The sequence below is a fragment of the Ochotona curzoniae genome, unplaced genomic scaffold (assembly GCF_017591425.1).
Source record: "Ochotona curzoniae isolate NIBS_2020 unplaced genomic scaffold, NIBS_Ocur_1.0 contig_1, whole genome shotgun sequence".
Taxonomy (NCBI): Eukaryota; Metazoa; Chordata; class Mammalia; order Lagomorpha; family Ochotonidae; genus Ochotona; species Ochotona curzoniae.
In genome coordinates, this window is record NW_024464918.1 from 1324892 (window position 1) to 1349789 (window position 24898).

Sequence of the window (24898 nt, forward strand, 5' to 3'; positions counted from 1 at the left end):
CCAAGTGCTTAGGCCTTTATCTTCAAAATTTCATCTAGGATGCCCGTGTTACAAGCAATGGGTTAACGCCCTGCACCACAACTTAGGTCCTTCCATTTTAAAAGTATTTTGTAAAGTTTAATAGTACAGGACAAGAAGGTCTTCAAGTGATAAGAGCACACCGACTTCAGAACACATGTCCCCAAAAAGTTTGTGTTGCTCTCCTTACATACTGTGGCTAGAAACAAGAGCAAAGGAATTGTAAAAGATAAACACATGATAGTACCATGTGAGAAAATACTCACTGAAATTCAGGTTATTATCCAGTCTAAATTTTTGTAATATAACAAATTGGCCTAATTTCAAAAGGCATGTATATTGTGAATGTTATTTGGTGACAACTGATCCATTTTACACTGATTGATACTGGTGGCAGCTGAGGCAAGATCTGTGCTTTTTAATACAAGCAAGAAAGAGGTAGGTGTGCCCAGTAACTTTGGGATAATTGTACCAACTGGAGTCTGACATGAACACAACAGTGAACCTGGATTTTCAGGATGTTGAAATTCATTGGTGGCATGTCAACCACATTCCTTGTGATCATATGTATAAGCTTGGGCAGCTTATATAAATGGACAGGTTGACTGACATCTTTTTTGTCTGTATTGAGTACGATCTCTTCTCCGGTTTTTAAATTGAATAAAGGCCACAAATTAGGTCTCCAGATTGACTTAAAGGACCCCTGTGATCAGTAATTAGGTGAAAAGCGCAAGTACTGAAACTGCAGTAGGTGGGCATTTCAGATTTAAAAACAAATGTTAGGATGTAAAGCAAAATATATTTGGCCAAAATTGCAAACTGCCTTACAGTTATATATGCATAGTTTAACTAGTTAGAGAGGGCTTATTGTACATGAAATCAGACAATTGAGATTCAAATACAGTATCAGTCCACTATTTTTTCATGCAAATGTAATGGCATGCTTGATAAATTTTATCAACTCAAGATCATTGAGACTTACATTATAGAAAAAAAAAACCCAAACGATAGTTAAGCAAAAGAAGAAAGCACGGTGTTGGCTGATGAGGGCCGCTCCTACCTGCAAAGTAATATGAAGTAAAACAAAAAACTGGGATCAATGATGATTCCAATCAAAAAGAATCGCAGGCATTTCTTTGGAATGTTAGAAATCTGGGGAAAGCTTCCGCCAAAACAAAACACTAACATCGCTTGGACGTGGACTTCACAGGCAGGAGCAGGCATAACTGATACTCGCCAGACCTGTGTGCACTTTTGAGAAACTTACACTCTAATTCAGGTCTGGGATTTGAAAAAAAAAGGGGGGGGAACGAGGAATGATATCAAATAGCTTTTTAATATATTTATTTAATGAAAAGGATGGCAAATCATGAGATACTCTTAACGTTTATAAGAGAAAATTATCTTTTAAAATTTACTATTAGTATTTATACAACACAAAATATGCTGGGTAAGTAGCAACCATTTGAGATGAGCGTGAGAAAAACCTGCTCACAGCAGGAGAGGAGGTGCCATTTAGAAGGAAAAAAGTATGTCACGACTTTTGCCAGCGTTCTAGTGGTCTTAACCGCAAAGGTGAAAATATAACGAATTTGAAATATACTAGACATGAAAAGATAAATGTAAAAGCAGATACCACGAATATATACAAATTCGGGATTACAAAAAAGCTTCAAAGTTATTCATTGAAATTACATTTTGAAAACCACAAATTTATCTTCATGCTATATGATTTATACTTATTGAAACATTAATCACACAAGAGAAGCTCGAATATGAAAAAACCAACCCAACATAGTGTAATTTTAACATGATAAATGCAATTAACACCAATAAAAAGGGCATACACTCCTCCCAAGCGTTGGAGGGACATGCACAGAGTCGGCCATTCAGTGTGACGGCTTGGACACCAATACCATGCGAGATATTGTGATGGGAAAATTACTAATTTTTATATTCACTGATCAAATTTTCATGCTTAGTTAAACACAGAGCTATTACTACCATTTGGGTTTTCATTTTGCCCACTGTCCTGAACAAAGACACTGGGTAAAATCGGCTTCATGAATTTGAACTCACCAGTCCCACTCCCTCCACTCACACACACCTCATACTGGTAGCTCTGCGACAGCGTCCCCGCCCCGCCCACGTCCACCAGAGGACCCACACCACCACACCCAGCCCCGGCAGGGAAGAAGCGGCCCTCGGCCACAGACACCCCACACCCTGACCCCACCGCCACAGCCCCAGCCCCGGCCCCGCCGCGCCCACACAGCCGCGCGGCCACCAGCGCCAACACAGACGCCAAGAACAGAGAAGACACCGCCGCCAGCGCCACCACCAGCGACACCGTCAGCGCCTCCGCCTGCCCAGCCTCGCCCCCCAAACCCCCCACACCCGCCTGCCCCGCCTGCCCCGCCTGCCCCGCCGGCGCGTCGGGCCGCGGCAGGTAGGGCTGCGAGAAGCCGTCCACCAGCAGCACGTGCAGCGCCACGCTGGCCGAGAGCGGCGGCTCGCCGTGGTCGCGCACCTGCACCAGCAGCCGCTGCTGCGGCGCGTCGCGCTCGCTCACAGGCCGCGCCGTGCGCACCTCGCCGCTGTGCGCCCACACGCCGAACAGCCCGGGCTCCGTGGCCTGCAGCAGCTCGTACGACAGCCACGCGTTGCGGCCCGAGTCGCCGTCCACCGCCACCACCTTGCTCACCACGTAGCCCGCCTCGGCGCCGCGCGGCACCAGCTCGGGGCACGCGCCCGCCGCAGAGCCGTTGCGCGGCGGGTACAGCACGCGCGGCGCGTGGTCGTTGGCGTCGCGCAGCACCACGCGCACGCGCGCCTCGCCGCTCAGCGCCGGAGACCCGCCGTCCGACGCGCGCACGCCGAACTCGAAGGCGCGCAGGGTCTCGTAGTCGAGCGCGCGCAGTGCGAACAGCTGCCCACTCGCCGCGTCCAGGGCCACCAGCGCGCCCACGTCCACCTGCTCCTGTCCCTGTCCCTGTGGCTGCTGCGTTGCCTGGTCTTGTGTAAGCAGCGAGTAGGTGAGCTGGGCGTTGGTGCCCGCGTCCCTGTCGCTGGCGCTCACGCTGCCGATGTGCAGCGCGGGGCTGTTGTTCTCCAGCACGAACAGGGTGTACAGGGCCTGGCTGAAGGTGGGCGCGTTGTCGTTGACGTCGGACACGTGCACTGTCACATTGTGCTGGCTCTGCAGCCTGGGCGTGCCCAGGTCAGAGACGGTGATGGTGATGGTGTACTGAGCCCTGGCCTCCCTGTCCAGTGCTGCGTTTGCCACGAGAGTGTAGAAGTTCTCCACAGACGGTTTCAGGAAGAAAGGCACATCATCTTGGATGGAGCACACGACCTTCCCATTGTCTCCAGAATCCAGGTCAGTGACACTGAAGATGGCCACCACAGTCTCTCCAGAGTTCTCGGGAATGGGGCTGGTAAGCGAGGACACTGTCAGCTCTGGTGCGTTGTCGTTCACGTCCACCACCTGAACCAGGATTGTAGATTTTCCCACAAGGCCTCCACCATCCTTGGCCTCCACGAACACTTCATACCCGTGCACTGTCTCAAAGTCCAAGTCGCGGACCAGTCTCACATCACCGGTTACTGGATCTAATTGAAAAGTTCTGAGAATGTCCTCAGAAGCAGCAGAAAACCTATAGGAGATGGCCCCAAAGCTTCCGGCATCTAAATCAGAAGCTGAAATAGTGATGATCACGGAACCCACTGGGCTGCTCTCCGGAATCTGCACCTCATAGACCGGGCGCGCAAAAGCTGGCGCGTTGTCGTTTACGTCCAGGACCATAATACGGATCCGCGCGGTCCCGGACCTGGCCGGATAGCCGCCGTCCAGCGCCGTGAGCCGCAAGTTCATCTCAGGCTGCTGCTCCCGGTCCAGTGCATTGTCCAGCACCAGTTCGGGAAACTTTCTCCCATCCCTGCGGCTGCTCGTGAGGACGTGGAAATGGGAATTGGGGTCAATGGTGTAGTTTTGGAGACTGTTAAGCCCCACATCCAAGTCCTCAGCACTTCCCAATTGGAACTTTGTTCCCGGCGGAGTGCTTTCCAGGATTGTCAGCCGCATTTCCTCTTCGAAGAACACCGGGCAGTGGTCGTTCACATCTGTCACCTGGAGCTCGCTAGTAAGAAACTGCAGGGGGTTATGCAGCAGTATTTGGAAGTGCAGCACGCAGGGTTCCGTGGGGCCACACAGCTCCTCCCGGTCCAGTTTCTCAGCGAGCAGCAGGTCACCGGTCTGCTTGTTAAGCTGGAAATACTGCTTACTTCCTTTGGACACCACCTGTGCCCCCCTTGAGGCCAGCTCCTCCACCCTTAGCCCCAAATCCTTTGCCACATTTGCTATTACAAAACCCTTGTCTTTTTCCTCGGCCACAGAATAGCGTCTCGACTCAGACCCAGCAAGAAACCCACCCATGAAAACAAAGAGAAGCAGGAGGACTTGCCTTTGTCTAAGAGAGTGCTCGCCTCTGGACCTCATTGCCTTCTCTGCCATATGTTCCCAGCGGCGTCGCCAAGCTGAGCCTCAGACAAAGTAGGGAAAAGCAATCTTTTCACCTCTCAACCTTCTGAGGTGGCCTAGCAGATCATCGTCTTAAGAGGCGCGATACTGCTGGCTGATAATTTCCCCGTGTTCACAACTCCCCCCCAGATAACTCCGCGGAATCCGTGTCGTCAGAGTTTGTACCACACAAAGGTTTCCTTCGCCTTTGTTAGTCAACAGCGCCACCATGCGTTCACTGGCAATTTAAAAATCTTGGAGAGGGTTCCTTTTTTCCATGTTTGCTGTTTGATCATTTATTTCCCCATATCAAGCTCAGGTGAAACTATTAGAGCAGTTTCTCATGCTATTTGAATTAAGTAAAGCAAAGCCTAGGAAAATTAAATGCGATCCTATCCTCAAGAAAAATGTCTGGTACAGTTTTTATTTACACGGTTTTTGCTTACGTGTCCACATACTAGGTTACTGGCTTTCCCACCCCATCAGTCAGCATTAATTTCATACAAACTTCAAAATAGTTTGCTCTGATAAGCATGCATAACTATCCTCTTTGTATTTTTGCATTTACAGTCAGAAAAACATTACAAACACAACTTCAAGATAGGTACTAAAAACTGTAATAATGATCATGTGTGTGGGGGGAGACCCAACAGGGTACAAATGCCTACTCCTTCCACACTTCCAGACTCAAGTAACACAATGCTTCCTCAAATCACAGTAATTTTCACAATCACTAGCTTGAATTCTGTCAACTTAATTCCACAAATATCACATTTGTAGAAGCTTACATTTAATACAATAATGCAATACCTATCTCCAGCTTTACTTCTAATGGAGTGGACATGTTTATAAACAAATATGTAAATAATAGCAATACTACTATCTTGAACATTATAATGAGCTCGCTGAAAGCATCCAGTAAGGGAACCTGACCTGAGGGCATCACAAAGAAACTTGCACCATTTAATCTGGAACATGAACGAGGAGGAGAAGCACACCACTGAGAGAAGATTCCGGGAGAGGAAAAGCATGGCTAGTCCAGATCTTGAAGGAAGAATAGCTTACCCAAAGCAGTGTCTTAAGAGCAAGTGGGAAGAGAAGAGAATGAAGAAACAGGGCAAAGAATGGATGCTTGCATTTTATTCAAAAAACAAAAGGAAGCCATTTGAAAGTTTTAGGCAGAAAAATGAAATAATACAATATCATGTGTTTAATCTAGTTTCTTTTGTATATCTACAAAGTTATCAAGAATGTTATATGGTGACTCATTGAGTCTAGTTTTAATATTAGTGATAATAGGAATTACACTTCTATATATTTGAGCATAATGTCCAGATAATGAAATAGCAGTTATTGGTGAATTATGTGGCTTACCAGAGAACCTACAATCATTTACAACCTACAACCTAGAACTCATTGATCAGAGACCTCAAATGCCAAGATGGTAATCTCCAGCACTGCCATCCTCAAAATAACAGCTTTGCACATATATTGTCATTTTAATAATATTCAAATATACGTAGAATGGCTTAAAGTTTAAGGATAAGATAACATTCAGGATAACATGCATTGTAAATGTACGGATCAGAAGTTAAACTGCAACAAGTGAAGAAGTATGGGTGAATTATTTAGGGAATTATAGAAGAAAATTTAAATTATAAACTTGAACACAAAATTTCCCCATAAACCAGTGAACAGAAAGAGATTCAAATCAAGCAGTTAAAAAAAAAGGAGGGGGCGTGTATGTTGAAGGAAAGAGACAGTAAGGATTGTCACTAAATGCAGACATACGAAAAACAGTGAACAGTTTGAATAGCAAAAGTAGTATAATTTGGGGAATTTAAAAAATATGTGTGGGACTCCTCACCTCCTTTTTGGGCTCCTTGCTCTACTGCACAGTCTAGCTTTCTGCTGTGGTATACTTTGGGAGATAGCAGACAATGACTTAAGTACTTGAGTTGCTGCCCCTCTTGTGGGAGACTTGTACTGAGTTCCTGGATCCTGGCTCCGCCTGCTCCAACTCTGGATGTTACAGCATCTGAGGAATGAGCCAGTAAAAATTCTCTCCTTCTAATAAAATAAGTGGATAATTTTTTTAAAAAAATTAAATGTCACTCATTATACATCAGACTATTTAATTTCAGTAAAATTTATCCTTCAAGTATTTAGTGTGCTTAAATAAAATATCCTTCCATCAGCCATTCATTTTATTAAGAACTTTGATGTTCTAGTCACTGTGTTAATCATGTAATAATATGGGGAAATCTACTGATGAACATTATGTTAAGCAACCAATAAAAGCATTGTAAAGTCAAGAGAATTGATGGAGTAACATAGGAGTATTCATTGCAAAACAGACATAAATACAACCCTTGTCCCTCAAAGGCTTATTTGTGATGTAATCCCAAGTACTTGGGAAAAGTTTAAACAGACAATGCTGGAGGTCTGCTTCAAGTTCTGGCTGCTTCACTTCCCGCTCAGATCCTGGCTGCTGACCCAGGAAAGCAGTAGAAGATGGCCCTGTGCTTGGGAATCTTGCCATCCAAAATAGGGATCTCATCCACAGGAGAGATCTAGTTCCTGGCTTCTTTCTTATAACATTTATTTTATTTTTGTTGGACAGTCAGATACATAGAGAGGAGGAGAGACACAGAGAAAGATCTTCCATTGACTAGTTCACTATCCAACTGGCCACAGTAGCCAGCCAGAGCTGAGCTGATCCAAAGCCAGAACCAGGAGCTTCCTTCAGGTCAGGTCTCCCATGTGAGTAGAGGGTTCCAAGGCTTGGGGCCACCCTGCACTGCTTTCCCAAGCTGCAAGCAGGGAGCTGGATGTGAAACGGGGCTGCCAGAATTACAACCAGAGCTCTCATACCGGATCCCAGCATGTGCAAGGTCAGGATTTAGCCATTAGGCTACCACACCAGGCCTCTGATTCCTGGCTTTGATGAGGCCCACTGCAGTTATTTGGGGATAATGGAAGTGAATGGAAGATTGCCATTCTCTGTCTCTCAAAGAAAATAAATTTTGTTTAAAAAGAAAAATACAGGGCCCGGCGCAGTGGCGCAAGTGGTTAAAGGTCCTCGCCTTGCACGCCCGGGATCCCATATGGGCGCCGGTTCTAATCCCGGCAGCCCTGCTTCCCTTCCAGCTCCCTGCCTGTGGCCCGGGAAGGCAGTCGAGGACGGCCCAAAGCTTTGGGACCCTGCACCCGCGTGGGAGACCCGAAAGAGGCTCCTGGCTTCGGATCGGCATAGCATCGACCATTGCGCTCACTTGGGGAGTGAATCATCGGACGGAAGATCTTCCTCTCTGTCTCTCCTCTCTGTATATCCGCCTTTCCAATGAAAAAATAATAAAAAATAAATCTTTAAAAAAAAAAAAAAGAAAAATACAACGGCAAACCACATCTAAAGCTTCTAAAACTTCATAAAGAACAAAAATATATAGCCCCTCTTATTTTGGGATTTTAATTAAGTACTGAGTAAAAGGATTTTTCATTATTAAAACATTTTTAAAGGACCTGATTAGAATATGTAGGTTTAGACAGAACTATCTGAAATACAACATGCATATAATATGCCTTTTAAAATCATTGGACATATGCTATCTAATCACATTTAGAATTCGAATGAGTGATTTAAGACAACGGAATCTTTACACTAACAATGTGAATGTTTTGTAGAATCCGAAAAAGTTCTCATAATCTTTAAAGCTAACATTTGCAGATATATTTGGATAAACAAGGGGAAGATACTATTTTATTCAGAAACACACGTTAATGACAGCCCGTGTAAGTTCAGAAGCAAAAGACTGGTCTAAGAGGACAAAGCAAGCACAAAGATTGCAGGCTGATGAAATATAATCCGTGTAATGACACTAAACACCTTAAATGTTGATCTTCACAACTGACAAGGAAGGGTAGAAAATGAAAATTTTTAGAGTTTTTTTGAAATATGCAACTTAGTTTCACATTTTAAATCAAATAAGGTTACAAAGAAACAAAGCAAAATTAGAATGCATAGAAAATTTACATTTTTACATCATCACATCCACCCTAAAGCTACATTTACTTCTGGAATATCAGTACCATTCACAGAAGGGGGATAGGGTCGTGATTTTCAAAGAAAGTCATTTCCAACAGACAAGATGCTAAAGAGGAAAAAAAATCCCATATATTAACTAATATTAGACACAATACAATTTTAATTGCATTTAATTATATTCAAAACTATCCCTGAAACTAGGGTTTGCTTCATCAACCCTCACTGAATCATGAACCAGCAAGCTGGGAATAATCGGCTTCATGAACTTGAACTCACCAGTCCCACTCCCTCCACTCACACACACCTCATACTGGTAGCTCTGCGACAGCGTCCCCGCCCCGCCCACGTCCACCAGAGGACCCACACCACCACACCCAGCCCCGGCAGGGAAGAAGCGGCCCTCGGCCACAGACACCCCACACCCTGACCCCACCGCCACAGCCCCAGCCCCGGCCCCGCCGCGCCCACACAGCCGCGCGGCCACCAGCGCCAACACAGACGCCAAGAACAGAGAAGACACCGCCGCCAGCGCCACCACCAGCGACACCGTCAGCGCCTCCGCCTGCCCAGCCTCGCCCCCCAAACCCCCCACACCCGCCTGCCCCGCCTGCCCCGCCTGCCCCTCCGGCGCGTCGGGCCGCGGCAGGTAGGGCTGCGAGAAGCCGTCCACCAGCAGCACGTGCAGCGCCACGCTGGCCGAGAGCGGCGGCTCGCCGTGGTCGCGCACCTGCACCAGCAGCCGCTGCTGCGGCGCGTCGCGCTCGCTCACAGGCCGCGCCGTGCGCACCTCGCCGCTGTGCGCCCACACGCCGAACAGCCCGGGCTCCGTGGCCTGCAGCAGCTCGTACGACAGCCACGCGTTGCGGCCCGAGTCGCCGTCCACCGCCACCACCTTGCTCACCACGTAGCCCGCCTCGGCGCCGCGCGGCACCAGCTCGGGGCACGCGCCCGCCGCAGAGCCGTTGCGCGGCGGGTACAGCACGCGCGGCGCGTGGTCGTTGGCGTCGCGCAGCACCACGCGCACGCGCGCCTCGCCGCTCAGCGCCGGAGACCCGCCGTCCGACGCGCGCACGCCGAACTCGAAGGCGCGCAGGGTCTCGTAGTCGAGCGCGCGCAGCGCGAACAGCTGCCCGCTCGCCGCGTCCAGGGCCACCAGCGCGCCCACGTCCACCTGCTGCGGCCGAGCCTGCCCCTGTCCCTGTCCCTGCCCCTGCCCCTGCCCCTGCTCCTGTCCCTGTGGCTGCTGCGTTGCCTGGTCTTGTGTGAGCAGCGAGTAGGTGAGCTGGGCGTTGGTGCCCGCGTCTCTGTCGCTGGCGCTCACGCTGCCGATGTGCAGCGCGGGGCTGTTGTTCTCCAGCACGAACAGAGTGTACAGGGCCTGGCTGAAGGTGGGCGCGTTGTCGTTGACGTCGGACACGTGCACTGTCACGTTGTGCTGGCTCTGCAGCCTGGGCGTGCCCAGGTCTGAGATGGTGATGGTGATGGTGTACTGAGCCCTGGCCTCCCTGTCCAGTGCTGCGTTTGCCACGAGAGTGTAGAAGTTCTCCACAGACGGTTTCAGGAAGAAAGGCACATCATCTTGGATGGAGCACACGATTCTTCCGTTGTCTCCCGAGTCAGGATCTGAAACGCTGAACACAGCCACCACAGTCTCCTCCGAGTTTTCTGGGATCTGAGTAATGAGTGTGGAGATGGTCAGTTCTGGAGGGTTGTCATTCAAATCCATCACCTGAACATGTACCACGCAACTTCCGGAGAGTCCTCCACCGTCAGTGGCCTGAATCGTGACTGTGTAAGTCTTGATTGATTCGAAATCCAGTTCCTGGTTTAGAATGAGCTCACCGGACTTTTCTTTTATTTGAAATGTTTTGCGAACATCCTCAGAGGCTTGGGAAAATACGTAAGATATTTCTCCATAGGCTCCATCGTCTAAATCCCTAGCGAGAACAGTGGCCACCTGGGAGCCCACGGGGCTGTTCTCTGGCACTTGCACCTCATAGAGCATCTGTGTGAACTCAGGGGCATTGTCATTGATGTCTAGGACTTCTATGCGGACCAGGGCGGTGCCAGACCTGGATGGCGTCCCGCCGTCCAGAGCTGTGAGAATCAACCTGATCTCAGCCTCCTCCTCGCGATCCAGGGCTTTGTCCAGCACCAGCTGAGGCGGCAGCATCATGCCATCGGGGCTCGCTTGTAGCTTCAGGTGGAAGTGGAAATTGGGGCTGATGGTGTAGTTTTGGAGACCATTACTTCCTATGTCTGAGTCCTGGGCACCTTCTATTAGGAAAGTAGTTCCAGGAGACAGACTCTCTGGGATTTTCAAAATGATTTCCTTGTCCAGAAAAACGGGAGAGTGATCATTTATATCCCTAATGCGCAGCTCGGCCTGAAAAAACTGCAAGGGTTTTTCCAGTAGTACCTGCAAAGGCAGCACACAGGGCTCCGTGGGGCCGCACAATGCCTCCCGGTCCAGCTTCTCACTTAATAGCAAATCCCCGGTCTGCCTGTCCAACCGCAAACCTATTTTTTTCCCTTTGGAAATGATCTGGGCCCCCCGCGCAGCCAGTTCTCCTACCTCCAGCCCCAGGTCTTTTAACACATTGGCCACAAAAGAGCCACTCTCAGTTTCCTCGGCCACCGAATAGCGCCCAGGCTCCGAAGCACCCTGAGCTATGCCCATCAAAACAAAGAATGTCAAGACTTGCCTTTGTTTCAGGGCGTGTGCCTTTCCCCTCCAGGCCTCCATCGCTTCTGGTGGGCCAGCAAAACCTCTCCAGCTCGTGATCCCACCGGCGCTGACTTATCTTCCCGTATCGCGCAGATTCGGGGATGAGGGCGAGCCAGGAAAGCCTGGATTTCCCAGAGCCACTGCCTCAGAAAGCCCCCTCCTCCTGCTGGCGTCTTTAACCCAGCGTCCAGATGCTGAATGAACAAACGGACGCTTAGTTTCTTTTACTTCTAAGGCTACAGCGCCACCCTGCGTCCTTTGCAGGTATTTGTTCTCCAAACTTGAGGAAATTCCAGACCTTAATCGAGACAGCACTCTAAATCTAGTATTTTCATGTAGTTCCTCTCAACACAGTGGTTTCACTGTTGATACTTAACAACTAAAAATGTAGTATCCTAAAATCGGTTTGTATTCTGGATCCAGTTTCCTTGCATTCACAACGAAACGTCAACCATCAACAGACTCCTAACTCGAGCCTCCGCTCAGATCCGAGCATCTCTTTTCTGGAAGAAGCAAACTTAGGAATCCTGGAGTGGCCTCATTCCTACGATGATACCCCAAGAGGCCATTGTTGGGAAGCCCCTATTTTTTATGCAAACTCAGTTTTTCTGTATAACTCAAGGGTGACCAGGTTAACATCATTAGTGTCAACCCCAATGGAAAAGTAAAAGGACTTGGAAGTCTTCATTAAGTCTTCAGTAGCCAGAACAAAAAAATAGTTTTCTATTATGTCCTATATCCAAATGGTTCACAAAAAACGGTGAGGAAGAGAATTCTTTCTGCTGTATATAGTCCAGCTGAACAATATTACTGAAATTCATGACTTTAGTGAACACATGCAGATCTGCATTCATCATCCACTATTAGGGTAAAATTAACTTCATTATTTCTTTACACCGAGAAACTTGCTTATCTGTTTCAGATGTTTCCTGCCATTGCTCTCTTACCGAGTAAAAGAGAAAGCATGGAAACTGGGATCCAAGGAATACTTACTAATGCTACACTGTCTATATTTAAGTTCTGCCTTCAATACAAACTTGGCTCCCCATAGGAATGCCTCACTGGATTTTTCACAGCATTCCTAAACCCAGGAATATCTGGATCTTGACTCTAGCTGAGTCTCAACTCAATTTGAAAAAAAAAAAATCCAACACATTCTCTTTTAGCAACTGAAAATGCAATGTCCTTCTCGGTCTGCATACTGGATCCAATTTCTATTTAGTAATTAGATTCTGAGTGTGCACTGCTTTGAAATTGCTATTGTTTATCTTTAGAAATATTGCCCACCCTTCCATTCTTCCCAGCCAGAAATTCTCCACCCTAAGTCCCAAATCTCTACCTTATTTGCAGCACCCTTCGAACAGAATTTTGCTGTTCACTACCTTGCTCAACAAATCAGAATCAAACTTGGCCTTGGATTTTAACTATTCCATTATTACTTCTGACATCCTCCAGTAAATATATCCCTGCATAAAGTCTGTCCAGTGTTTCCGCTCCAGCCCTTACAGAGACGGTAAAGTGATGTGGAACTGAAAACAGCACTGTGCTTGCCATCTGTTTCACCCACCAGCTGAGCTTCTCAATGTTTCACATTCTTCAGAAAGAAAAAATAATTGATAAAGGCAAATGAAAATAGAAAATGTTTCATTTATCTAAATTACTTATTATCTAGTATATTTATATTTCTTCTTCTCAGCAATAATCAGCACACTAAATATTAATAAATGGGTCTTACCGGAGGCATATTCTTTTGTATCCTTTTTGAGAGCACTAAACACTGGAGAGTACTAAGCACTGATGCAGGAAAGTATGTTAAGTTGCTTTGTGGTCCTTCTTAAGTGATGTTTCCTTTTAAATGTATTGGAGATGCTTGGAAATTAGTTGCTGAAAAATCAATTTGTTTTGACATTTGATAAACAAGGAAACAGTAAAAATTAACAATCACAAAGGGTATGTTATATAGCAATTCAGTGGACTTGTATATATAATAAATATTTCAGTTGCTTTCCCTGTACTTTTACATTTGTATATACCTTATATCATTTTTATCATCAAAATCATCAAATCACTTTATTTCAAACAGAAAGTTGATACTAATCATCTGAATAGTTCCCTGATTGAGACCAGTACTGCTGATAATAGACTATTCAATTTCTCAGCTGTCATTTCTCAAATACCAGGAAAAGCAAAAAATGACTTTCTCTGAGAAGTTATGAAGACTTTCATTTTAGAAATGGAGTTGAAATCAGGTTTTTTGGTCATACCTCAGGCAATCTGAGGATAGGAAACTTTACTCAAAGGTTTAGGGGTAAACTACATGAACGGGGGCTGCGAGGATTGCAGAGCCTTCAAATATAGCTTAAATCCTTATCATTTCGCTCATGGTTTTCACCCTTGTTTATTTGGAATTGGGTTCATCTCCTGATATCCAATCTCTCTCTCTCTCTGTTCAAGGAACTACTTGGTTTTATCTTCTATCTTTAATGTCTTGCTAGGACCCTCCATTCCCTTTCATTGCCACGCCATTTTTATGAATTCCTATATATTCAATCTTCTTGAAAATATTTTATAAACACAGTGTTAATATCAAGTACCTAATTTCCTCAACCCTTTATAATGAAACACTAAAATGTTCCTGTCAGAGTCACTAATTCACGTCCATATGTGCCATGGACCCTGTCAATATTTCTAGCTTCACTCATAGCCCATTCTTCTCCTTAATAAGTTACTTCCTGCTATACTTTCTCTTTGTACCCCAGGATTTCAAAGTTCCTTCTAGTCTAACATTTCTTTTTCATGTATGTTCTACTTGACCATGATGGTGAGTCTTTGATTTTCCTCATAGTTTAAATGTAAATTGTCTTAAGGGAAATATTCCATAACCCCACTAAAAATGTACAAACACACACACAGTCTAAAAAATTCATGGAAAAGTAAAATTAAAAGAGCAGTCTATTTTCATGAAAAGAAACATGAAAGCATGTATACTCGTAAGCATATTACATATATAATTCCTTTCCCAGGTTACTGTAAGCACCTCAAAAATTTGGAATTCTGTGGAAATAATTCCTTAATAAGGATTTGTTGAATGATTCCATCTGATGTAAGATTAATATTTGTATTCTCCATAAGATAAATTAGATTATCATGGAATGGTACCATAAAATTCAACATTTTAAAAAATAAAAATAATAAATAAATGAGATTACCCATGAATAATATGGTGATCATGTTCTGAACAATACTCTGGATTTTCCCAAAACAATATAAATCTGGACATGAAAGGCAGATTATTTTGAATAAGGCAGACTAATGTTTTCCCACCAAAGTATTAGTCTGGATAATATAGATCCCTATTTATTCATTTATTTTCCCTACTTTCATAACTCATTCTCAGAATTATATACTAATAGAGAATAAACACAATTGTATTAACAGAAATCTAACCCACAGATCTCATAGAAATATAACTTTCCCACTTCTGAATATTATTTCTGATTTTCAACCTCATTTATGTTTTGCAGTAATCTCAACTCCCTAATGTCTGGTCTCCTTCCAGAAGTTATAGCATCTAATGTGTTTAACAACATTAATTTATTTAGCAAGTATGTGTTGAGAGCCTCCTCCACACCTAAAACTGAGACGTCTCTGCAGAACACAAATTGTAAGCAAAACCACTCTTCCCTACCCTTAGGGAGTTTGGTCTGATACAATCACACAAATGAATGGAAGATAGCAATTTAGCTAAATATTACAAATAAACAACTGAATGGCTCTATGAGAGCTTATCATAACATTTTTATTTAACTAGGGGGTCAGGCGAGGCTTCCATGAATAAATGACAAGCATAAAGTGGCAGAGAAGGGAGAAAAATAATTAGTACAGAAGGAGTAAGACACACAGTAGAGTGAATTTCCCGGGCATACACAAGTCTTCATATATCTCCCCCACCTCAGCTCCAACTTTCAAAGACCAAATTTAATCATAACTTCCTCAATAAAGGGATAAGAACTGGGACACAGAAGTCATTCTTTGCAGTGGAAATTTTCCTATTTTTCAAATAGAATAAACAGATGTCATGGTTAAAATCCAGACATAGTACCTTTCTGATCGTTCCTTCCTTCCACGAAACTTTCCCGAGTCTTCTTCAATTACATGAAATAAATGTACTAAATTCACAAAGGTCTTTATTTTCATGTGAAAGCTTACTGCAGCTAATGGCAAGAGAGAAGCGGGGCTGTAACTCCGGCTTCCGCACGGGTAAACACTTCCGTAGTAAATTCACACCTATGAAATCGTACACCCGGAAGCCAGAAAGCCAGACCTATAAACGAGGGACTCCCAGTCCCCGCAGCGGTCGGACATGCAGCATCTCTTCCGCTTTCTCCTGGAAGGACTGCTTTTATGATGGCACCGGAAGAGCTCGTCACAATGACTTCCGGTTATCTACGTTCCGAAAGGAAGCCGATAGCCCTGTGCGTAGGGGACTTGGAGGCTTGCTAAGTACGAGCGGTCCGCAGACACCTAAACGTAGTTGCTGTGTTTAATTGAACTGATTGGAGCTGTTTTGAAATCCATTCCGTGATAGCACTATGGAAGCTATCCGCGGCTGTGGAAGCTGTTTTTAACACACACACGGTTTTCTGGCTGCTGACTTCCCCCAGGGGCAGATTTTTCTTGTGTCCTCAAATCCGAACTCCAAGACTGGAGAGGCGGGAGGGGATTCGCGAAACTTTTGAGATGGTTACTCTTTTGGCAGGAGGATTTGGGGGGCGGGGGTATGGTGGTGTTTGTTTGTTTGTTTGTTTGTTTGTTTTTGAGGCTTCTGGCAGATTTTCAGTAGGAATCCTTGCCATGAATTTCCAGTGTGCCCCAGCTGATCCGAATATGCTTTTGTGGTTAGAGTTAAGAAATTATACAACCCAGCTCATTTATTTGTTACACAGAGTTTGTAACTATGTATGTGATTTCGCTGCTGCGTACTGAAAGCAAAGTGTTATATTTACATGTTTCATGTCATATTGAACAGCAAATTAGGAACATCGCAGGTTAAGAACCATCATATTAATTTTTGCATAAAAGTCAGAAAAGTAAAACCAGTTAATTGCGTAGGTTGAACAGACAGACTGGAACACTGGAGAATTATCCAGAGGCTGGTTTGGATGTTTAATAGAAAGTTTTCAAGAAGCTATAACTGACAAACTACTGGTATAGAAAACTATTTTTTGGTTAAAGTAGTTTCCATAGTTGGAGATTGGTTCTTTTTCCTTACGTCAAGTTCTCATTCTTTTTAGATTCATTCAGCCTCTACTATTTTTCTTGATTTAAGCCGCTGAGCAAACATCTTAAGTGCTGAACTAAGAATATAGATCTTTGCCTTACATCATGTACTTTCTGGTTGTTTATTAAAAATTTTTTCCTACCCTAAGTTCACTAACATATCACAATATTTTTATTTAATGTGCTTTATAATTAATCTGCAATCTAATTTTGCATAGTAAAAGCAAGATTTAAAAAAAAAAATTTAAAAACCCTCTGGCTTCCCTGAATAAATGACAAGCATAAAGTGGCAGAGAAGGGAGAAAATTCATGCAGAAGAAATAAGATGCACAGTAGAGTGAATTTCCTGATACACACAAGTCTATCTTTTAAAAAAAGAATAATTGGGATCTATGTCCTCTTCTCTTGAATCTGATCTGCGTGACTTAAAAAAAAATAGTGACACTTAAATAGCAGACTGATGGAATTATAACTCCTTATGAAGAGTTGTGACATTATGGGAAAATCAGTCAGGGGGTGGAAATTGGGGCGAAGGGAATCCCAGACTATCTGTAGAATTGTATGATAAATTTCAAAAATAAAAATAAAAAAATAGTGAACACAATATTTGCTCTTGGATCCTAGCCACCACATTATAAAGGAAGCCAGGCTCCAAAGATATTTTTGGTTACTGGCCTGCCTCAAACATGAGGAAAGTCATTTCCAGATGTTATGACCCCATAGCTATATGTAACCCTCAGCCTTTGAGCCTTTCTAGCCTTTATGCCATCTGCTGAAGTTTTATTACAAAGTCTGTGTTTCAGTTCTGAAACTTCTAGTTGGCAGGGAGGGTGTTTGGCCTACTGAGTAAGACACTGGCTAGGACACCCAATTTTCATGTTGGAGTACCTGGGTTCAACATTCAGCTCTGTCTCCTTATTCCAGCATCTTGCTAGTACAGACCCTGCAAGCAGGATGATGCATCAAGTAGCTGGATGCCTGCTAATCACACAGATCAGAACCAAACTTTTGGCTCTCAGTTTCTGCTCCCTGGCCATTATGGACAAGCCAGAGGATGGGTGCTTTCTCTCTAATAAATATATTTTTTTTGAAATTTCCAATTAACTGTATCCATCTGCTTTAGTTTAATTTTTGATACTTTTATGACTTTCTGCTCTTGTATGAACAGTTCCTTAATTCATCTCTGAAAGTATCCTAAACAGTTTTAAGTGATACCTTCAAAAAATGTTGTGTTATTTTTCCTTCATCTCCCAGGCCACATTGACATGGTCTATAATCAGGTTTCTCAGTAGTGATTTTGGCCCAATATGACACCAGAAATAATATGCGTTACTTCATTGAGCCTGTCATCCACAGTGCTCTAGCCTTTGCAGGCCTGCAACGCACTGTGATTACAGCTTGTGAAATTTAAAATAAATTTGTTTATGTATTTATTATTTTGAAGACAAAGTGACGGAAGGTAGGGGAAAGCAAAGAGGGATGATGGAAGGGAGGGAAAGGCAGATGGAGAGGTTGACTTCCATCTGCTAGTTCACTCTCCAAATGAGCACAACAGCTGGCACTAGACCAGGCAGGAGCAAGAAGCCAGGAGATCTGTTTTGGGTATCAGAGATTCAGGCACTTGCGCTATTATCTTGAGCTACTTCCCTGGCACATTGAGCAGGGGTCTGAATTGGAAGTGGAGCAGCCAGGACTTCAGCTAGCACTCCAACATGGGACATGGATGTCTCCAGCTTCATCTTAACTCACTGCACCATTATGCTCACCCAAGTTTCAGAAATCTTTAGGGGATGGCCTCTCAGTCATCTCTTATGAACAAAACAGGTTCATCCTAACTTCTGCTTCTAAGTAGGGAGCCTGGTTTTTATTCTCCTTTGATAAAATGTTTTGTTTCTGTTTTCCCAAGAGAATCAAACTAATTGCAGCGAGTACCAGCTTCCCACCCCATAACTCAAAGGTCCAAGGTTTTCATCTCTACTCACCATGTTAAATTTATGATTTTGCATCATTTAAGTTTCTATTCCTAATTTTTATCTTTCATTTCTGTGCTTAAAACATAGTACACAAAAGTATAAACTTACTTCCTCAGTCTAAGCAGACATTATTACCTTTTAATATTCTGCCTCAATGTTACAGAAACTCAACCAAAATTCTGATATGATTTTTAAAAAGTATCACATGGATTTAGAAATGAAATCAAACTTATAGTTGAAAGTCAGGTGTCCAATTAGATATGTACTTTGAAGACGTTTAACTCAACAGAAAATAGACATTTATATGGGAGAATTACATGGGTAAATTCTGCTTCTAGCAATTGGATCTTTTCATTTTTAAATCAGAACAAAAAATACATAGACATGTTGAAATAATACATTTATTTATGCTTAGGAGAGTTACACAAAATCAGATATAACATTTTCATTAATTATATATCTATATTCTAATTTCAGCATATCAACCTTAAATAATTTACAAATATATAAGCATATCTATATAATACATCTTAAATTTTATAGTATAACATCTATTTAATAATCTTTTAGCTGTAGTTAACATTTTAAATCCTGTTAGTGTAATTTACGTATAAAATAATAAAAATGTGTTACTTTTGGACAGTTTTAGGCTTCAAAATCTGCTCTTCATCTTACATAAAAGGGCTTGCTGAGTAACCAAATAAATAGTAATATCATTGGATTATAACCCAAATACTAAAGTAAATATTCATGAGTCTACATATGAAGAAGTAACTAAATACATGGAGAGAGACATGGCAAGTTTTTCTTACAAAATAATTTTAATTAATTGCAAAAGGAATCAGAGAAACAGAAAATTGCCATTAAATTGCTATGGTATTAATTGCCACAGGAAATATCCAGCAATGGATGCAAACATCAGTTTGCTTAGTTTGCTTAGTTTCTGAGTATCTTTCCCCAAGTATTCATCAAATACAAAGAGAAAATAGTAATTTCACAAGGGAGAAACTTGGTAGACATTATCTTAACCAAGTGATCAAGATTAATATCACTTTAACACTACTGAACTATGCACACTTAAAATTGTTTATGTGACAAATCTTATGAGCTTTTTCTCTTCAAGATTTATTTAAAAGGCAGAGAAAAGGTGAGACACACAGAGAGCTATCTTCCATCCACTGGTTCACCATACAGATGATCACAATGCCAGAGCTAAGCTTGTCCAAAGCCACAAGCCAGGAGCTTTCTCCAGATCTTCCAGTTGGGTGCAGGGTCACAAGGCTTTGCTATCCTCTGCTGCTTTCCCAGGACATAATCAGGGAGCTGGATTACAAGTGGAGCAGCTGAGACACGAACCAGCAACTATATAGGCTGCCAGAGCCAAAAGGTGGAATAGCCTGATGTGCCACTGCGCTAGCCCATTGTGTGTGTTTTCATTTTTTCTTACTATAATAAAAATATGTACCACTAAGATTAGGACATATTAACATTATATTCCTGCTGATATGATGCATATCGAGAAAGACATAGCAATATATCTGTATGTTCTCTATAAAGCATAACCTCCATCTAATCATGATAAAATAACAACAGTTTAATAAAGGACATCCTATAGCTAATTACTCTTCAAAAAGCCTCAATCATGAAGAACTGAAGATGACTAAAACTATCACAGATGGTAGAGAATAAAGAGACATAACAACTAAATGCACTTCAGAATCTTAGGTTGGGTCCTGGAACAGACAAAAGATATTGGGAGAAAAACTAGTGAAATCTGAACAAGTCCATGATTTAGTTCATAGAATTGTACCAAAGTTAATTTCTTAACTTTGATAATTGTATTCCAGTTTTATGTAATGTTCACATTAAGGGAAGCTTGGTCACAGGCACATCCCATATCAGTGTGCCTGGGTTCCAGTTCTGGCTCCACTCCGGGTTCCAGCTTCCTACTACTGTATCTGGGGAGGCAGAAGGTGATGATCCAAGTGGTTAAGCCCCTGTCACTCTGGGAGGCAGGATTGGATTCCTGACTCCTGGTTCTGGGCAAGGCAGAAATTTGGGGATTGAACCAATGGGTGGAAGTCTCTCTCTCTCTCTCTCTCTCTCTCTTTTCTCTCTCTCTCTCTGGTTCTGGCTCTCTGTCTCAATTTGCTTTTAAAAATAAATAATTTAAAAAAGACACTTGTTTCCCTATGATTTACTGGAAATAGTTGGTTTTATTTTTTTGCTTCCCACTCATTATTGTAAGATACTCAGGGAGGAGAATGGTTTGCCATCAAATCTGAAAGTATAAATTAAGGCCATGTAATTGATATCAATGAATTTTCTGTTTTTATTATTATTTTTGGTAATTGTACTACAAATAAAAATATAATAAGTGTTCTATAGCACATATTATCCACTGCAGACCTAAATTATGTTTATTCTGATCTAATCTTCATTTCCCATGCTCAAAAAATTGATAAAGCAAGTAGACATCTAGATATGAAAAATATTTGAGACTAGCCTAAGGCTTCAACTGATAATACAGTCTATATCCAACTTAATTCTGGAGATTATTCCTAAATTTAATCTCTTGAGCTTCATGTCCATCCCCTTACATTTGCAACTAAGCTAAATCCATTTTTCTTTACCCTCCGACCATCATAATTATCTGTGAGGATCAACAGTCACTAGATATTGCCATGATTATGAAAGATGGCATGCATAATATTGATTCAAAGATAACCTCCACTCATCAGGGAGAACAATTGAGAAATTTCAGAATTAAAAATTATGCCCTTGCTTGTTAAACTTAATAGCTACCTGATATATCAAAGATGGAAGCTAAAGCTATTTACTTTCTAAATAGGATTTAAAGATTAAAAATGCTATAGCATATCTCTACAGAACTCAACATTTCCTGTTCCAGGTCCCATGAGTTTCAGCAGATGTGAGAAAAATGACTCATTCACTCCTTGCCTATCATGGATGAATTGGAAAAGCAAAGGTTTGTACCATACAAGTATTATGTGGGTGGCTTCCAAAAATCTCATGGAAAATAGAATTAAAAGAAAATGCACATTTTCCACGAATATTTTGAAGATCCCTTGAAGATTGTGGTATTTCTTTAAACAGAATTCCAAAGGCAGGTGTATTATCTGGGGACCAGAATCACCGTTTTAAACTAAGTAAGCCACACTTCAATGTAGATGTCTCACTTTCACCAAACTAGGCATCCCTCTAGAGTTACCATCTGCAATCACTATTATTTCCATGAGGAGGAGAGACCTTTGCATGCCAGGTATACAATTGTATATTTCTCTTCTATCACTGAAGGACTATTCCAATGAACTACATATAGTCATCAGACACCTGGGTATGGCTTTCTGGCCCCTGGGATCTATTTCTACTAGAACCAGGAGGCAAAGTGCAGTCAGTCCCTGTTTTTACCTCTCCTGCAGGATGGGGGAAAGGGAAGTTGGGCATAAAGCGCTTGAGAAATCTGAACTCACTGTTGCCAGTACCAGTGACTGAACACATGTCATAATGATGAGGTTGGGATAAAGATACATTGCCACCTCCTTGTACTGGGTTGTTAGGGAAATTACAATCATCATAAAAATGCTCTTGAACAGTAAACCTTTCTCTAATCTTCTGACAAATGTGTACAATAAAGATCACAGTGACAGAGAGGAGAAAGAGAAAGGAAAGCCCAGCCAGAGATATGACCAAATATTTAGTGGATGGATTTACCTTTCTGGAATGTGTGGATGAATCCTGGAACTGCAGGTAGGGCTCTGAAAAGCCATCTACCAGTAGGATGTTGAGTGAGGCAGTAGTGGAGAGAGCTGGCTGGCCATGATCCTGAACAAGAATGGTCAGTTTTTGCATCATGGGGTCTCTCTCAGATATCTGCCTCAATGTACGAATTTCCCCATTTTGACGTTGGACCGAGAACAAACCAAGATCAGTAGCTTTAAGTAGCTGATATGAAAGCCAAGAATTCTGACCCGAGTCTCCATCCACAGCCACTACTTTGGTCACCAAATAGCCAGCCTCTGCAGACCTGGGCACTAGGTCATTGCAAGGAAAGGTCCCATTTTGTAGTGGGTACAAGATCATTGGGCGATTGTCATTATCATCCAGGACAACCACTCTGACCGTGACTTGGCTACTCAGTGACAGGAAACCCCTGTCAGTGGCCTTTACTACAAACTGAAAGTCTTGAATGGCCTCATAATCCATAGTTCTAAGTGCATAGAGCTTCCCATTATCTGAATTTATGGAGATATAAGCAAAGACAGATAGATCCCCGCTTTCCGGAGGCAACAGAGAATAAGTCACTTGGGCATTTTCACCCAAATCCAGATCCTCAGCATGGACTTTACCAATGAAAATCGCGGGGCTGTTGTTTTCCCGGACAGTCAAGACATATGAATCCTTCTGAAACACTGGGGAGTTATCGTTAATGTCAGCTATCAGCACCTCTATTACAGTCTCCGAGGACAGGTTGGGTGGTCCAGTGTCCATAGCCACAAGGGTGATGTTATAGCCGGGGACCTCCTCCCTGTCCAAGCTTCTGTCAGTGACCAGCGAGTATGAATTTCGGAACGTGGGTCTGACCACGAAGGGCAGGTCTTCTCTGAGGAAGCAGGTGATTTTTCCTCCCACTCGAACATCGCGGTCTCGGACAGTGAAAAGGGCCACTACAGTCTGGAGTGGCGAGTCTTCAGGGAGAGGACTGGACACGGACGAGATGGTCACTTCAGGGGGATTGTCGTTCACATCCACCACTTCCACCAGGACTTTGCTGTGGGCAGAGAGACCTCCTCCATCGGTAGCTTGAACGTCGATGTCATAGGTTTCAACGGCTTCGAAATCCAGGGGCCCTTGCAGCCGAACCTCCCCACTTTGAGGGTCAATCTGAAACGTCTGGAGAATGGCCTCTGAGTTTTGAGCCAAAGAGTAAGTTATCTCCTTGTTGGTGCCCTCGTCCAGGTCCGTAGCCATCACCATGGCCACCACAGAACCAGGGGCACTGTCCTCGGGGACCTGAGCGCGATACACCAATCGCGAGAACTGGGGCACGTGGTCGTTGACGTCCAGCACCACCACACGAATGTGGGCGGATCCGGCTTTGGGCGGGGACCCGCCGTCCACCGCAGTAATGGTCAAGTTGACTTCAGGCTGCTCCTCTCTGTCCAGGGGTTTATTCAGCACCAGCTCAGCGTACTTAGGCCCGTGGCTGCGGAAGCGGGTATGCAGGTGGAAATAGGCATTGGTGCTCAGCGTGTAGTTTTGGAGACCATTGAGGCCCACGTCCGGATCCTGGGCGCCCTGCAAAGGAAAACGCGAGCCCAAGGGGGTGCTCTCCGGAATCTTTAAGAGGGGCTCCTTGTTTAGGAAAACCGGAGCATTGTCGTTAATATCAAACACCCTGACCTCGGCACGGAAGGACTGCAGCGGCTCCACCAGGACGATTTCAAAGTGCAGAACGCACGGGTCAGCTTTGCCACAAAGTGATTCCCGATCCAGTTTCTCCTTTACAAACAAATCCCCAGTCTTGCGGTGGAGCCGGAAATGTAGCTTGTTGCCCTCAGAGACCAGCCGCGCCCCGCGCGCAGCCAGCTTCCCCACCTCCAGCCCGAGGTCCTTAGCCACGTTGGCCACAAAAGAACCGCTCTCCATTTCCTCCGCCACAGAGTAGCGGATGGTTGTCGCTCCCCCGACAGAGACACACAGGAATAGGAGGAAAGACTCCACTTGCCTGCTTTGCCAAGGTTTTCTGCGTGCAGCCGCCATCAGTTCCCACAGGCGCGCTCTCCGCAGCAGCGGCAACCGCCACCACCTGTTGCGGATACACTTTCACTTTTTTTGTAACCAGTCCCCACCTGCAGGGGCTGCTTCCAGCGCCCAAAGGATAGACCGCTGCACGTGCCACCTGACACCCTGTGGCTAACCAAGCCCCTAAGCTGTTTTGCACTTGAAAGAAAATGTGTATTGAGTAACTCAACTCCCCAGTCTACCTTACATATTAATAGAAATGTTCTCACTCTGGTGCGTTAGCTAAGGGTTGAAAGTTTGTTGCCAAAGCAACAACTGACTCTCCTGCTAATTCCATTTCAGGAATAAAATGCCCATGGGAATTGAGAAGCCAATGAAGATGCTTGCACAGGCTGAAGTCATCTGCTAGCCGGCAGAGCTTAGCAGCCATGGGCAAACAGTGACACACTTAAGCTTCCTCTGCACACTGCCCAAGATCTGCACAGTCTGCCCAAAGATCAAGAAGAGGCACAAGGACCCTGCAGCGTCTTCTGGAGATTGAGCCAAATATATGTGGGAGAGGGCTGGGG

General features: G+C 44.0%; 3 protein-coding genes across 6 annotated transcripts; all 3 read right to left on the reverse strand.

Annotated features, from left to right (window-relative positions):
- Positions 1 to 1996: 1996 nt before the first annotated feature.
- Positions 1997 to 4516, reverse strand: LOC121153008 (protocadherin beta-3-like). Of its 3 annotated transcripts, none has more exons than XM_040975402.1 (2): positions 2438 to 4516; positions 1997 to 2392 (listed from the first exon to the last, which is right to left on the reverse strand). In XM_040975402.1, exons 1-2 carry the CDS (start codon positions 4514 to 4516, stop codon positions 1997 to 1999), a joined length of 2475 nt encoding a protein of 824 aa, XP_040831336.1. The 3 variants fall into 3 exon arrangements, with proteins under 3 accessions (XP_040831336.1, XP_040831328.1, XP_040831320.1); XM_040975394.1 differs by having other exon boundaries at positions 1997 to 2377; positions 2420 to 4516; XM_040975386.1 differs by having other exon boundaries at positions 1997 to 2383; positions 2414 to 4516.
- Positions 4517 to 8751: 4235 nt separating this feature from the next.
- LOC121153022 (protocadherin beta-2-like) lies at positions 8752 to 16555 on the reverse strand. Of its 2 annotated transcripts, XM_040975424.1 has the most exons (4): positions 16534 to 16555; positions 9835 to 11300; positions 9199 to 9756; positions 8752 to 9153 (listed from the first exon to the last, which is right to left on the reverse strand). In XM_040975424.1, the coding sequence occupies exons 1-4, from the start codon at positions 16553 to 16555 to the stop codon at positions 8752 to 8754; spliced, it is 2448 nt and encodes an 815-aa protein (XP_040831358.1). The 2 variants fall into 2 exon arrangements, with proteins under 2 accessions (XP_040831358.1, XP_040831349.1); XM_040975415.1 differs by lacking the exon at positions 16534 to 16555 and having other exon boundaries at positions 8752 to 9756; positions 9835 to 11328.
- A 5341-nt stretch (positions 16556 to 21896) lies between these two features.
- On the reverse strand, positions 21897 to 24347 carry PCDHB1 (protocadherin beta 1). Its single transcript, XM_040975439.1, has one exon. The coding sequence runs from the start codon at positions 24345 to 24347 to the stop codon at positions 21897 to 21899; it is 2451 nt and encodes an 816-aa protein (XP_040831373.1).
- Positions 24348 to 24898: the final 551 nt, after the last annotated feature.

Coding starts and splice junctions, on each gene's coding strand:
- LOC121153008 (XM_040975386.1), bottom strand. CDS start 4,516: ATGAGGTCCAGAGGCGAGCACTCTCTTAGACAAAGGCAAGTCCTCCTG. Junction 2,384..2,413: donor GGCAGGCGGGGCAGGCGGGT/GTGGGGGGTTTG, acceptor GAGGCTGGGCAG/GCGGAGGCGCTGACGGTGTC.
- PCDHB1 (XM_040975439.1), bottom strand. CDS start 24,347: ATGGCGGCTGCACGCAGAAAACCTTGGCAAAGCAGGCAAGTGGAGTCT.
- LOC121153022 (XM_040975415.1), bottom strand. CDS start 11,328: ATGGAGGCCTGGAGGGGAAAGGCACACGCCCTGAAACAAAGGCAAGTC. Junction 9,757..9,834: donor CGCTGCTCACACAAGACCAG/GCAACGCAGCAG, acceptor GCTCGGCCGCAG/CAGGTGGACGTGGGCGCGCT.